Below are 14,575 nucleotides of genomic sequence, written 5' to 3'. Positions count from 1 at the left end.
CGGTACAGCTCGGTGCCCATCAGAGCCAGCAGTTCAGCCTGCGTGCCTGTCCGAGCCAGCGGTGCAGCCTGCGTGCCCTTCAGAGCCAGCGGTCCAGCCTGGTGCCCGTCAGAGCCAGCGGTCCAGCCTGGTGCCCGTCAGAGCCAGCGGTCCAGCCTGCGTGCCTCAGGCTGCTGGAAACCTCCCCTCAGCCCCCTCCCCTTCCTTCCCAATCAATCAAGTGGACACCACAGCCTGCCACGCCCAGACAGGGTTCAGCTTCCCCATATTTCCTAGATAGCTGCTGTCCAAATCCAACATCACTGTCCCCTGCCTGGATCTTCCCAGCTCTCCCTCCTGCCTCCCAGCAGCCAGTCCAGTCCCCTCCCCAGTGACAGTATGGTTCTTTGTGATAGGACAAAATAACAATCCTAAGAGTAAGAAAAGCATCCATAGATCTCCACTCCAATAAAGCCCCTTGGTCTGGGGCAAAAGCCAGGGTCAGTCAGTAGCTCAGAATCCGAGTCCACAGGAGCAGGCACACCTGTGCCCAAGCGCCACATCCCCATGCAGTGCATCAAACCAGGAGGAATCACATCCGCAGAGGTGTCTGGGCCCTGGGAAGCCCCCTTACACAGCACAGGAGTCAGAAAGATGTGGGGAATGAAGAAGGGGAAGGTAGCCTTCCTGGACGCCCCTCTTCCCTCCCTCTCCTTGCTCCCCCTGTGCCTCCATCCCAGAGGAAGATTCCCGATTGGTCAGATTTCAGAACTGCACTTGGGAGATGTCATTTTGTGCAGAAAGTCCCTCCTATAAGGAGTGAGCTAGAGCTGCCATGGGACCTGCCCAGGGCTGAGTCAGCATCACCCACGGGGTCGAGATAAGAAGGGTGAACAGAGCCATGGACTTCTGGGCTGGGGGGACGGCTCTGCTGGGCTTTGAGTTCGGTGGTCGTATTGGTCTTCCTCTTTGCCCCTTTTCTTTCTCCCTTGTTTTGTTTCTGGAATGGATGTGATGACCCTTTTGTTCCTTTTCAATTCCAAACCAGTTGAGAAATCTGACCCTGATGTCAGGATGATAAAGGTCAGCCTGCCCCATGGCTTAGTGCTGGGTTCCCTGTCACTTCTCCACTCTCCACCTGAGCACAGTGAGCTGCCCTCAGCGAGCTTCCCAGGTCTGGGAAGGCGCCGGTGCTTGGTTAGCTCTGAGGTCAGTGTAAGGAAGAGGGAACAGGTCAGAGGCCACACTTAGGACGGTGACCAGCGAGGCCATGGAGTGGAAACAGCAGATGTCTGATGGCTGCGGGAGACACCTGTGGAGATGGCGGAGCTGCTTCCTTTGTCCTCCTGTCTGGATGGTCTCTGAGGCAGCCGTCCTCGCTGGTGCGTGCAGTGGGGCAGGGTGTGCGACAGCTGCTCAGGGTGCGGCACTGCCAGTTGGCCGAGCATGCCAGTGAGAGATCTGGTAGGTAACTAAAATCTGAGATCAGGAGCTTCGGTGAAAGGCTGCCCAGGACTGCATGGGGACTATCAGCACAGAAAGGACTGTCTGAGGTTACGCAGAGATGCCCAGAGCAGGACATGACAGCATCCGTGTCCAAGAGGCGGTGTGGGATTGTCAGGCAGGTTGCACATGCACTGCCCTGCTAAACCCGGGCAGGAGGCGTGATCCAGGTCCTGCCTTGGGACAGTCAGTTTCAGAAGCCACAGCCATCCAGGAGGCTCTCCACAGCCTGGCAGGAGGCCTGGAAGGACCCACGTGGGCTCCCTTCCGGGTGTGATGTGTGATATAGAGGCAGGGAGACAATGCGAAGTTGTCACCTCACTTCAGACGATGTGTGATATAGAGGCAGGAAGACAATAGAAGTCCAGACTAGGCCGAAGAGCCCTGGGCTCTCAACCAGGCCAGACTCCCCCTGCTGCTTCCTCCCGGATATTCACTCCTTCATGGAACATTTACTGAATACCTCACCTGAGCCAGGCACTAAAAATACCATAGGATTTATGACCTGAACTGGGACAGTTTGGGAAGGAGAGAGAACGCCAGTAATAATATGCAGGGATAACCGACGTGACCAGGACTTTTCCTGGGATCTTGGCCTGGAAAGTTCATGCAGAGCTGCACGTGGCCCCGGCTCCCGGCTATAATCAGAAAGACCGGTGTGAGCCCCAGAGGGGAAGGTGACGTGGGGGGACAGGCAGAGGGAACAGAAGCAGATGCGGGCACAGAGGGTGCAGGGAGGAGAGTTTGACCTTGACAGTGGTGGAGACACACAGAGGGTGGCGTCTCGAGGACAGGGTTGGCCTTTCGGGTATATGCGGGTGGGCAGTGAGGATGCTGGCATCTCTGGCAGGGAAATGCAAGGGGGCCCACAGGAGCTCCCGGGTGCATTCAGGAACTTGTTGGTTGCCTGATGTTGATACAGGACAGGGAGGCAGAAGTTGCGGCCAGGGACTTGGGAGGTGGCAGTGTGTGTGTGTGTGGGCAGTGTGGATCTAGGCACTAAGAGTCCTGTAGGTGAGTGGTTTAGACTTAACTGCGGGCAATCCAGAGTCACAGGAGCACGTTTCAAGACTGAGAACGTCACCGAGGCACTCAATCCTCTAAACCTTCAGTGTGCTCATCTGGAAGACATTGCCTTCACACCACCTGGGCTCACTGAGAACATGAACCAAGAATAATCATGAAACATTCTGCAAGAAGACCAAAGTAAGGCCGGAGGCTGTCATTCTTCCATATTCCACACTTCACAACCGAGGCTTCTGCACAGCTGGAGATGCAGAAGGCAACACAATTTCAGGAGTAGATTTAGCCTAAAGTGGGTCCCCCTCCTCTCACAAGGAAAATGAACTTGGGAGGTGGGTGCCCTCTCGTCCCTCCCGAAGCCCACCTCTGGTCCCCTTCTGTCTGCTGCCCCCTTGGTCTGGCTGGGAGCAGAGCTGCTCTGAGAAGGAGGACACCATGCAATACGTGAGGACCAGGGGCAGAGGCCAGCGACACTGTGTCTGCCCGACCTCCCATTCCTGACAGTGGCCTTCCTGTGCCCCTAACACCTAGGCAGCGCCCCGCCCCAGGGCCTTTGCACTCATTCCACTCGCTGCCAGTCACGTGTCCATCCCAGGTTTGCTCCCTCACTTACTTCATGTTTTTACTCAACAGTCACCTTCTCACTGGGCCCTTCTTCATCGTCCTGTCTCCTTCATCCCCCTTTCCTGGTTTTTCTTTTTTTTGAGACAGTCTCACGCTGTCATCCAGGCTGGCGTACAGTGATACAATCTCAGCTCACTGCAACTTCCGCCTCCTGGGTTCAAGTGATTCTCTTGCCTCAGTCTCCCGAGTAGCTGGGACTACAGGCGTGGGCCACGACGCTGGCTAATCTTGGTATTTTTAGTAGAGACGGTGTTTCACCAGGTTGGTCAGGCTGATCTTGAACTCCTGACCTCAGGTGATCCACCCGCCTCTGCCTCCCAAAGTGCTGGCATTACAGGCATGAACCACTACACCTGACCCCCTGATGGTTTTTCTTCTTCACACTCATCAGCATCTAAATGTACTCAACATTTTTCTTACTTACATTACGGCTATGGTCTGTCTCCTCCACAGTAACATAACGTGAATTTCACAGGTATGGGGATTTTTTCCTGTTTTTGTCGGCTGTGAGTAACCCAGGGAACTGAGGAGTGCAGGAGGCAGCCAGAAACGTGTGGTGGTTGAATAAATGAATCTGTCCTTCCCATTTTGGAAGAGGGGTATTGAAACCAATTGTAGTATGAATTCACACAACAGCGAAGATTTGATTTTCCTTTATTTGTGGCACTAAAAGACAAATAGTAGATAGCTGTAATGAAGAGCAATTGGCTGGTAGGTCTTGCCTCACCAAGCGTTTAGCAACGTTCATCAGTGACCGCAGAACACCTTCTATTCTACCTGAGGCCCAGATCTGAGATCGCTGTGAAACATGAAAGTGACCTCACCATCCTTGCTTTCTCACTCAGATACAGATTTTATTTCATAAATGCATCTTGATTACTATTACTTTGTGTTTTTTTCCCAATATAACAAAATGTTTTAGAGATACACATATGAAAAACTATGGCTGTAGTTAAATCTCATTATAAATACTGGTGACTGAGCACCATGTGCTAGAAGACCACGATATAATACAAAGGGAGCCAGTGAGCTGTTGGGCAAATGCATCAAGGCTGAACCAAAATTGTGACACTCTCAGTGCAACTTTGATCTGAACTCTGTGACGGGCGGGCATCCAACATCCCTGCTCCTTGGCCGTCTGCAGGATTTCACAAGGCTCCCAGGGAAGTCACCAGGCTCTGTGCACAGGCACGCTGGGGAGGCCGATGCCACTTCATAGCCTGGGGAACAGCTGTCCATGTGGGGCACTGCCCATCCACTCCAGTGGTGTTGTGACCTCAGCCACCCACCACCCTTGGTGGACTCAGACGTGCCCTGGCCACAGGATCACACAGGACTGTTTTCTGGGTGGTAATAGTTGATTTTTAAAAGTTTAGTTGGTTAGATCATGACTGTGACCCTCCATGAAGTGGTAGCTCCAAATATTTGAGGAAGAAGAATCCAGTGGTTTGATTACCTAACAAAGTCACCTTTGAAAAGCCTCCCAATGTTGGTTTTGTTTTTTTTTTTTTCTTTTTTTTTCTTTCTTGCTAGCAAAACTCTCAGCGTCATGGAGCATATCACGTTCAGGTTGTTCCAATGGATTTATACATATTTTTCTAGAATTCAAAAGATCTTAAATCAGTAAGTGGTTTCATCCATCTGTATGTGGTAAAAGTCTCAGAAGTCCAAAATCAGTCTAAGGCATGATTCTTTTCACTTCGCTCATAAATATAATTAAGTGTGAGTGCCGGGTTCCAGCATTTATATTCCCATCAACCTGCCAACAAGAATCGTTTATTGGCAACTTAAGATATTCAGAGGCAAAACACATTTCCTTGGCACACGAGCTGCGCAGCAACGCAGCGTCTCCTCCTTTCCTTTTGATTCCTTCCAAAATCAACTGCGCGCATTTTGGCCTGTAGACAAGAAAGTCACACCAAAACTCGATGTTCCTGGCTATGTAGACTCCTTGAGTGATGCCTGTGGGCGTCTTACAGGTGGGTTTCTGCAATTCTCTGGCCTCTTCATTCACACGAGCAAGGGCACCTGCAGGGAAGAGAGATTCGCAGTTATTTGGTATCTGTCAAGAAGCCCCGGGTGCAGCTCTTCCAGTGGTAGAGAGCTCTGTGCACAGCCACGCTTGCCACAGAACTCCTGAAACCTACTGACACTTTACACTGACACCCATGCTACTTATTGTCCCAACTAATACATCTTTCTGAAACAAATATACGCTTAGGGGCTTTCAGTGACAGCAGGAAGTCACCAGAGAGTCCACAGACATACCTGCAGGTCCCTGCCATTTTCGCAGACCCATCTGTTGCCCGTCCCTCCCTCTGGTCCCCTGGCCTGCTAGAGTGTTTGGCAGGTTTGTCTCCTGACACTGGAGTCGGGGCGTTTCATGGCAACAGTGACGGCAGACTCACCACCCCATCCCCGGTGCACAGAGCTTCCTGAGTACTGCGTAATATGTGGCGTGAATGAAGAAATGCCAGCTCACAAGTTCCTATTCCGTGTGATGCGAGGCTCAGACTTCCACTGTGAGTTCAGCCCTGCAACCTGACTGCAGAAAATTGACTTGTGGAATTCTGAAGGAAAAATCCCCTGCCTCTAAAGGCAAAAATCAAACCATGTTTTTAAGAAGAGGGATGGATTCACGTCAAGCCGAGTGAAGAGAACACTGATTTGTCACTAGCATTTCATCGAGTTCAGCACATTCTAAACTTAGCTGTGCTATGACTTGGGCAGCATGTGCCATTTTTCAGTGTTATCAAAGTGAACATCCAAGGATACGTATATGTCTTGACACCAACCACCACCAGCACCACCGTCACCACCCCCACAATTACCACCACCATCACCACTGCCACCACTGCCACCACCACCACAGTTACCACCATCACCACCACCACCACTGCCACCACCACCACAGTTACCACCACCACCACTGCCACCACTGCCACCACCACCACAGTTACCACCATCACCACTGCCACCACTGCCACCACCACCACAGTTACCACACCATCACCACCACCACCACTGCCACCACTGCCACCACCACCACAGTTACTACACCATCACCACTGCCACCAGCACCACAATTACCACCACCATCACCACTGCCACCACTGCCACCACCACCACAATTACCACTACCATCACCACCACCACCACTGCCACCATCACAATTACCACACCAACACCACTGCCACCACCACCACAGTTACCACCATCACCACTGCCACCACCACCACAGTTACCACCACCACCACTGCCACCACTGCTACCACCACCATCACCGCTGCCACCATCACCACAATTACCACCACCACTACCACGTGGAAAGTATCTAGAATCTTTCCTGTGTGCCTGCATGTGCCAGACACCATTTAAAGCATGACACAAGTCCACTCATTAAAACATCAGCTCAAACAAACAATTTATTACTGTCATTATTACGCGTGTGTCTCCAATATAAAGACGAAGAAACTAAAGTTATAGAGGGTAACTCGCCTCACATCAAATGCTAGTCAGTCACGATCCTTCCAGGCCATTTGAGCAGAGGGCACCCACACAGCCCAATAGGCAGTGTCCTCTGTCTGGACCGGGACCCCAGGGCCCACCTCCCAGTTCCCTTGGCCTTGGGGTCTCTGGATCCTGCTAGTCATCCCTCCCTGGCAGCCTTCACAAGGAAGCTGGAGTGTGAGAAGGTCTGTGAGGACAGCCCTGAACACAGCCTCCTTTCTGCTGCATCTTCTCTGAGCCAGATGCGGACGCTCCCCTGTGCATGCTCTCTCACGCATCCCTTGCATCAGTCTTACAGATGAGGAAGTGAAGCCCCAAAACCCAGAAGCACTGGGAAGACGGACACCACTCGGGCCTGTCTGACACTGGGCGCACTTGTCCTTTTCCTGAAGCTCCTCCACGTCCCTCTCTTCTCTAGGTTCCCTTGGGCCCTCTTCCTGGACTCCCATGGCAAGGGATTTAATGTCTACTTCAAGCCTGTCCAGTACACGGCCTGGGACCACTATAAATGTGTCCCAACACAAATTTGTCAACTTTCTTAAAACATCATGAGATTTTTTTGCAATTGTTTTTTAATCTCATCAGCTATCGTTAGTGTATTTTATAAGTGGCACAAGACAATTCTTCTTCTAGGATGGCCTAGGGAAGACAAAAGATTGGATCCCCCTGATCTACTTGTACAAATGCAGTGCCCCACTTAGCCAGACGTTTCCTGAGGGCCCCACTTATTAATAGGGGGAGTGTTATGGTCTGAATGCTTGTGTGCTCCCAAATTCACGTGCTGAAATCCTGACCACCAAGATGGTGGTATTAAAGGTGTGACTCTGTGATATGATGGTCATGGGGGTCAAACCTCACGAAGGGATTGATGTCCTTATCAAGGAGGCCCCAGGGAGCCTGTCTGCCTTTCCATCACGTGACGCGATGGACAAGACCCACGGAACTCATGATGTGGAAGGGGAGGCAAGCATGCAACAAAGGCCACACCAATTGCAGAGAAATTAGAGCTGCAGTTTGCATTATGCAGGAAAAATGATGTGACGCCGTCCTGGAAACCTAATCTAGACTGAGGGAGGCTTTCTAAAGACATGAGGTTAATAAAGGGGCAAAAGGATGAGTGAGGAATGAGCTGGTCGAGTGTGAGGAACAGTTTTAGAGGAGTGGAGAACAGCATTTGCTGGCCGAGGGCGGTCACTGGGGTAGGGGTGCTTCTCGCAACAGGCTTCCCCCGTGCTACTGGCAGAAGAGGCAGCTGACTTGGTAGAGTTGCAATAGGCAGAAGAGTCACATGCAAAGTCTATCAAGGCAGAACTGACCCGTGCCTCCGAACAATTCCACCTTAACCAGAGCATACCACAGGTTTACATCACGAGCAGCCAAACCCAGGGGTGGGCAACAGCACTGTGGGTGACATTCACGTCCTGATAGAAATCACCATTCCCCGGTCACAGCAACTGGGAGTTCTCTAACGCACACATGAAGACCTGGGGCTTAGACGAAAGGAGAGCTGCTGCGTTGTTTCTCTTTCCCGGCTTGGGGCCTCCTGTTACTGTCACATGTCTAATCATTTCTCACAAGGTCTGTGGTCAAGGCCAAGTGTCCTGACACATGTGGCCCACATCAATTAACTCCTGCCGTGGGAAAACAGGCACCTGTGAGGGTCCAGACAAGAGACCGGAGCTTGGATCACTGGCACATTTCCCAATGCAGCGAGGAGCTGATAAGGTGTCTGGGCCCAGCAGCAGAAGGACCTACGGAAGGGCTGGGGGAAGTCACTTACGACGTCTGTGCCCCATTTTTGCACCTGTCAAAGGGGAGCTGTGGCCTTGACTTCCAGGAAGGTGTTGGGGTAGATGCTTGCTCTGCTGCCCTCTGGGGAGGAAAGATCCACTTAGTTGTGCTATGAGTCCTGGAACCCAGGAGTACTGTCCCCTCTGTCATCAGGATTAGCCCACCTCAGGTTCTTTTGAAAAGCTACTAAGGCTGACAACAGACTCCAGGTCCCGCCCCCTTCCTCTGGCTGAGAGCTCCCGAGAACACAGATGATGCGTCTCACACAAGCAGCTCCAACAGTGCCCAGACCCTGGTAGGTTCTCCGGAAATGCTTGTGGAACGAAGTACTAGACATGAATGTTTTACATATACACATGGATTAGGAGGGTACTTGTACATTCCGGGCCTTCTGAAATAATGCACTTAAAACAGAGACAGACGCATACAGCCGTATCTTTCATAAGTAGAAGCAAGCGCTGAGTATGGGGTGGGGTGGGGGCAGATCTGAACACTGCCTTTGGTAGGAGTGGGTGTGCCACTGAGGAAGTGAGCACACACGCAGCAGAGCTGCAAATGCTCTTATTTGGAGCCGGAGGAAAAACTCAGCTGGGAGTTTCTCTGACAGTCACAAATACAGAGGCAGAGACATTATTGGATTCACACCATGAAGGCAAATGTAATTTCAATTGCCTTGAAAAATGGCAAAGTCACTGTTAAGGTAATTATTCCTCCCACATCAAATTTATCCTTTTGTATATGATCATGGGCAGCGGGACTGCCAATGTGAAACTTGTGTATTACAGGTTGGGTGACCAATCGTCCAGCTTGCCTGCGACTGTCCCAGAAAACCTTCCCAGCACAGCTGAGCACCCTCATTAAAAGGAGGCGGCTGCACTGCTAAGTGGGGGAGGAGAGCCTGCAGACTCACGCACTCCAGCCCTGGGAAAGCCAGGGACACCCCTCTGTCCCACGATGTGCTCCCAGCAATGCCGTTCTGGAGCCCTCGCTGAACACCCAAAAGAAGACCCAAGAAACCCTATGTCTACTAAGAATCTACAGAGAACCAACCCACACTGTACCACCTGGGAGCCCCTGAATTTACTGTATTTTCCTCAAGTTTAGCATAGCTTTTAAAAGTTTTCTTTCTTTTAAAAATGTCATTTGTTATTTTTTTAAGAGACAGGATCTTGCTCTGTCACCCAGGTCGATGCCAGCACAGTGGTCTGATCATAGCTCACTACAGCCTTGAACTTGTGAGCTCGAAGAATCCTCCTACCTTCACCTCACAAGGAACTGGGACTACAGGCCCATGCCACCACACCTGGCTCATTTTTACTTTTTGTAGAGACTGGGGGTCTTGTTATGCTGCCCAGACTCGTCTCAAACTCCTGGCCTCGAGCAATCCTCTGGCCTCAGCCTCCCAAAATGCTGGGATTACAGGTGTGAGCCACCATGCCCAGCCAGCATAGCTTTAAAAGTCCAAAAGGTGAAATAAAAACTAAATCATAAAGAGACGAAGCCCATATGATTTGATGTTTGCATGCCAAAATATACACCAAAGTGTATTTGCTACAAAGAAAATATAACCTCCAGGATCCATGCACAGCAGAATAGTGCCATCTAACCAGGCTTGTTAGGAAAATTGTAATTCATTCCCCGAATTGCAAATGTTTCTCGTGACCACAGGTCTACTCTCACCACAAATGAGCAGACAGGGTAAACTGCTAGGACATGTAGTCAGTTAACGCCTGCAAGAGAAAGAATCATTGGTCCAGGTGAGGCCACCTTGGCCCTCTGCGCCTGCGTCTCCCTGATGAACGCTGAACAGAGGCCAGGAGGGCAGGTCGACCACCCAATTCCTGTCCTAGGGCAGGTTTTCTTCAGCAGACTTTCTGTGGTTCTGTGATAACGCGTCACGTGCAGGAAGGCTCTGCGGTCACTGGGCCTGGCACTCCCATGGTACTACAATGAGACTCAGGGAGTGTGGTTTCCAAAGTAGGACTTAGCCAGGAACTCAGGGCCCAGCTTTCAGCCCTGGAGCATCTTGTAAACAGCTCAGGGCATCAAAACCTCAGAAATGCCACATAAATATTCATTACCTAGAACTTTCCAGGGTGGATAAGGCAGGTCACACGACTCAGACTAATCCAAGAAACAATAAAAACCTGGACTTTTGAATGCCCTTTGAAGCAGCTGACAGATGGCTGAGACTGGGCAAGAAACCCAATCCCGGCTCCCACCACGGCCAGCACTTTACAGCCGAGGTCACCTTTCCTCCAAGCACTCCTGGGTCTCGTGTGGCACCAACGCCCACGGCCTCGTCCAGGCCCAGCCTCTCTCTCTCTGTGGCCTGTGCATATTTCCCCGCTTTTTTTCTCACAACACAACTTCCTCTGTTCTTTCAGGCCATTCCCAAACTTATTATTATTATTTTTTCCTTTCTGTAAGGCAGAGTAACGCACTCTCAGAAGCAGAAAGTCCTAGTGTTAAATTTGTCTCCTCCACTTACTAGTTGTGGACCTCAGGCCAGGTTTCAGCCTCTCTGGGCCCCAGGCCCTTCATGACTCTGCACAAGATGGAGAGGGTAAAAGAAAAAGATCCAGCAATCAGTCACTGAGATGACTTTTATAAAGCAATGAGTACAGTGTGCGGTCATGGCCTTCACGGAACCCCAGTCAGTGTAATTCAAAATGCACGAAAGGCTCAAATGAGATAGACAATTGTCTCCAACCTAAATGTAAAGTCACTTGGAAAGCACTGGAAAATTGCAGATTTGTAGGCTGAAAAATATGATTCAAGATGGAGATGTCCCATGGCCTTCACATTGAGAAACAGTTTTAGAGACTCAGAAATGTACCCTGGGATCAGTAGAATGACAGAGCTGATCCCAACCTCACAGCTTCATACTCCTCCAGAGAGGCTTCCAACGATCAGTCCTTGAAATCGGTGGCTGCCATGTGTCTGGGGCAGAGAAGATGCCTCAGAGCTGCACGCAAGAGCTATCTTCAACAGAATTTGTGCTTATTTTTATGACCTGGCTTTAGCCATTCACCCCAATTTCTTCACTTTTCCCTCATTTTACATAAGTACATACATTCAGCAACACATAAATTCCATAGAAACAACAAAAGCATAAAGAAAACCAAAGAGCCCTAAGTCATTTTTAATTGCCATCCGCCCGTCCTGAGGAGACGGTATGAAACTTGCCACATCCCTTGCCATCTTAAGGACATTTTTCTCCCCAGCATCCTGGGGTGGGCTGTGCATTCAGTGACGACTGGCAAGATTCTTTGTTGGCTGATGTCTCAGGGCAACATCACACAGCTATGAATGCCTCACTCTCAAACCGGGACAAACTCTGGGGAGCTGACCCAACAGCTATCACAAATGGCCCCTGCGGAGCTCAGAGAGCCACCAAATCAGTGGGTGCTCAGGCTGTTCTCATACAGGATAACAAAGTTGCGACCTCTGGGTGTCCGTGGGGACCCATTCCTCAAGGGACTGCCTTTCGCAGCAGGGCTGCCTGCAGGGTGTGGGGCACCTGGAGAGCTGTCTCCCTTCTCCATGGTGCCAGCAGTCCTAAGTGACAGTGGCTCACTCAGCGTCTCCTGGGTTGCCTGCTCTCTACAAAGCACACAACTTGTGAGTCAGAGATGAGTACTTCCTGTGCCCAAACTCATCCATGTCTGAGTCCAGGCCCTGTGTGGCCAAGCCAAGCAACTCATTCCTCTGAGCCTGGCCTGCTTTATATAGAAAGTGAGGATAGGGGCCGGGCAAGGTGGCTCATGCCTGTAATCCCAGCACTTTGGGAGGCTGAGGCGGGAGGATCATGAAGTCAGGAGATCAAGGCTATCCTGGCCATGGTGAAACCCCGTCTCTACTAAAATATAAAAAATTAGCTGGGCGTGGTGGCATGCACCTGTGGCCTCAGCTACTCAGGAAGCTGAGGCAGGGGAATCACTTGAACCCAGGAGACGGAGGTTACAGTGAGCCGAGATCACACCACTGAACTCTAGCCTGGCAACAGTGTGACTCCGTCTCAAAAAAAAAAAAGAAAAAGAGAAAGTGAGGATAATCTTTAGCACCAACCCCTTGGGTACAAGTGAAAACATAACCTTAGGATCTGGAAATAATCTCTCAGGAAATAAAATCTATTTCCAACCTCCCAGTTGCTAACATAACTCCCCACATCCACTAGTGATGGGCAGGGATGGAGGGTCAATCCGTTTACTGAATCATGTCAGAATTGAAACAGGTTTCAGAAGCTATCTGGCCCGAGCAGCCCTTTAATCTGGGAATTTCACTGCAGGGGTCACAGATTCCACAGCCTTCAGGGGCCAGGTGGGCAGTAAAGTGCAGACCAGCACAAGTCCAAACTGCGAGAAGCTGGGGAGATCCAGAAAGTGCATGCTCTGCCCAAGGGACTTCAGATTCCATAACAGTCCAACATTAGGCTGGAATGCAAGCACGTAAGATTGAATGAAAGAATAAATGAATGAATAAGGCTGGCTGCCTCCGTGCAGGCTGAGCACGGTGAGTTTGTGATGTGTGCTCCGTGGGACCCAAAATGGGTGATCTTCCATCCTGTCCCTGGACCGGTGGAAACTTTGGTTAGGGTGGGACCGTGCTTGGGTTAGAGTGGGGTTTAGATTCCACCTATCACCATCACCAAGCAGCTGGGGAGTGCAGCTGGCACCTACCATGTGGGAGGCTGACTTTCTCACCTGCAGATGGGAGCCTGCATCTGCCACGCTGGTCAGTACACGTGAGGGACACAGTGACTCTGGCTCTCCCCTACCCCACTTGCATCTGACCCATCCCACGGCTCCTGCCCACAGGCAGGCGTGTCCCTGGATCTGCACTGCCCCACCACCCCTCTGGCCCCACAGAAATGCATGTGCACAGTTGCCATCACCTTTCTCAGTCTTGCAGCCCCTGTGCCGGAGCGGATGGCATCCATCAAGGCTTGCCTTGCGTCTGCGCTGTTGCCAAGGGTGCCCGTGCTGAACCTGGAGGCCGTTGCTGGTGTGCAGAGGCCCTGGGAGGGTGGAGGCGGTGGTGGGGGCAAGGCTGGTGGCGGCGGAAGGCCAAAGTCTTCCGGCGGAGGACTTTCCAAGCCCTGTGCACAGAGTGCGGCATCTCTGAAGCTCCGGAGCTCTTCAGAGGCAGAGGATGACACCTGGCAATGAGAATATGAAATGACTACTATCGAGTGAACATCTCCCAAAATTCAGGTGTGAAATCCCAGCGCCCAAGTGGTGGCATGTGGAGATGAGAATTGGGGGTGGTGGCTAGGTCATGAGGCGGAGCCCTCATGAATGGGATTAGTGCTCTTACAAAAAAAGGCTCCAGGGAGCTCTCTCACCCCTACTACCATGTGAGGATGCAGAAAGGTGCCGTCTATGAACCAGAACGTGGGCCCTCATGAGATACTGAATCTGCCGGGGCCTTGATCTTAGACTTTGAGCTTCTAGAACCGTGAGCGATAAAATTCCGTTTATAAGCCACCCAGTCTGTTGGATTCTGGTACAGCAGCCCAAACAGACTAAAGCGGTGACACTGTCCCCAAAGGTTCTTTCTGAGAGGGCAGCACATGGCTGGTTATCTTAACTTTGGACCTGAGACAGTTCTTTTGCAATAAGCCCAGGAAGTCTGTCTTCTCCGTGGCTGAGACATCTGCCCCCACGCTCTGTTGGCAGCCAAGCCACTGATCCCAGAGACCAGAAGTTGGCAGTCCTGCCTTACTGAGAACTCTCCGACCTCATGACTTTTCTTGGCGTATAAGAATAGAAGTAGAAGCTGGACACGTACATCTGACCCATTATTGGGGACAAGATATGTACTCAGAACCTAATAAGTAATGTACGAGTCACGTTGTTTCTCAATTGCTGTGCATGGAAACTAAGATGAGACCATTCTGCCCCAAACTCAAGTACATACTGGCCCCAGAGGTTGTGCGAAAACCAGCGCGCTATTCATGAAACAACATTTTTCTAGGTGCGCGGTGGCTTCAATCTGGCTGTCCGGTTAGGGAAGCCTGGATACCATGCTAGGTGTCCAGGTGAATTTGGAAAAGTGCTCAGTTCTAGGCACAGGAAGGAACTGTGCTTCAGCAAAGGCTGAGAGAGTCTCTGGAAGCTCTCACTGTTCCTTGGCAGGGGCT

At 51.1% G+C, this 14,575-nt stretch overlaps 1 protein-coding gene and 1 long non-coding RNA gene across 7 annotated transcripts in view; one reads left to right on the top strand and one right to left on the bottom strand.

Moving 5' to 3' along the window:
• Positions 1-12,260, top strand: part of LOC116527313 — a 16,797-nt gene extending 4,537 nt beyond the window's left edge. Inside the window, exons 2-3 of the long non-coding RNA XR_004258488.1 lie at positions 6,700-6,702; positions 12,238-12,260. This is a non-coding gene — a long non-coding RNA (uncharacterized LOC116527313). The remainder of the gene's footprint in view (positions 1-6,699; positions 6,703-12,237) is intronic.
• COBL (cordon-bleu WH2 repeat protein) overlaps positions 3,767-14,575 on the bottom strand; it is a 288,288-nt gene continuing 277,479 nt past the window's right edge. For all 6 annotated transcript variants that reach the window (XM_032244191.1, XM_032244196.1, XM_032244192.1 and 3 more), the window contains 2 exons: positions 13,328-13,591; positions 3,767-5,157 (listed from right to left, as the gene is read on the bottom strand). In XM_032244191.1, coding sequence (XP_032100082.1) covers positions 5,140-5,157; positions 13,328-13,591 — 282 coding nt within the window. In that variant the 3' untranslated portion in view covers positions 3,767-5,139. The remainder of the gene's footprint in view (positions 5,158-13,327; positions 13,592-14,575) is intronic.

This window comes from Sapajus apella, unplaced genomic scaffold (genome assembly GCF_009761245.1).
Source record: "Sapajus apella isolate SASKATOON/1434 unplaced genomic scaffold, GSC_monkey_1.0 scaffold54, whole genome shotgun sequence".
In the NCBI taxonomy this organism is placed as follows: Eukaryota; Metazoa; Chordata; class Mammalia; order Primates; family Cebidae; genus Sapajus; species Sapajus apella.
Note: the sequence above shows the minus strand (reverse complement) of the source record. Positions and strands in the feature narration are given on the sequence as shown.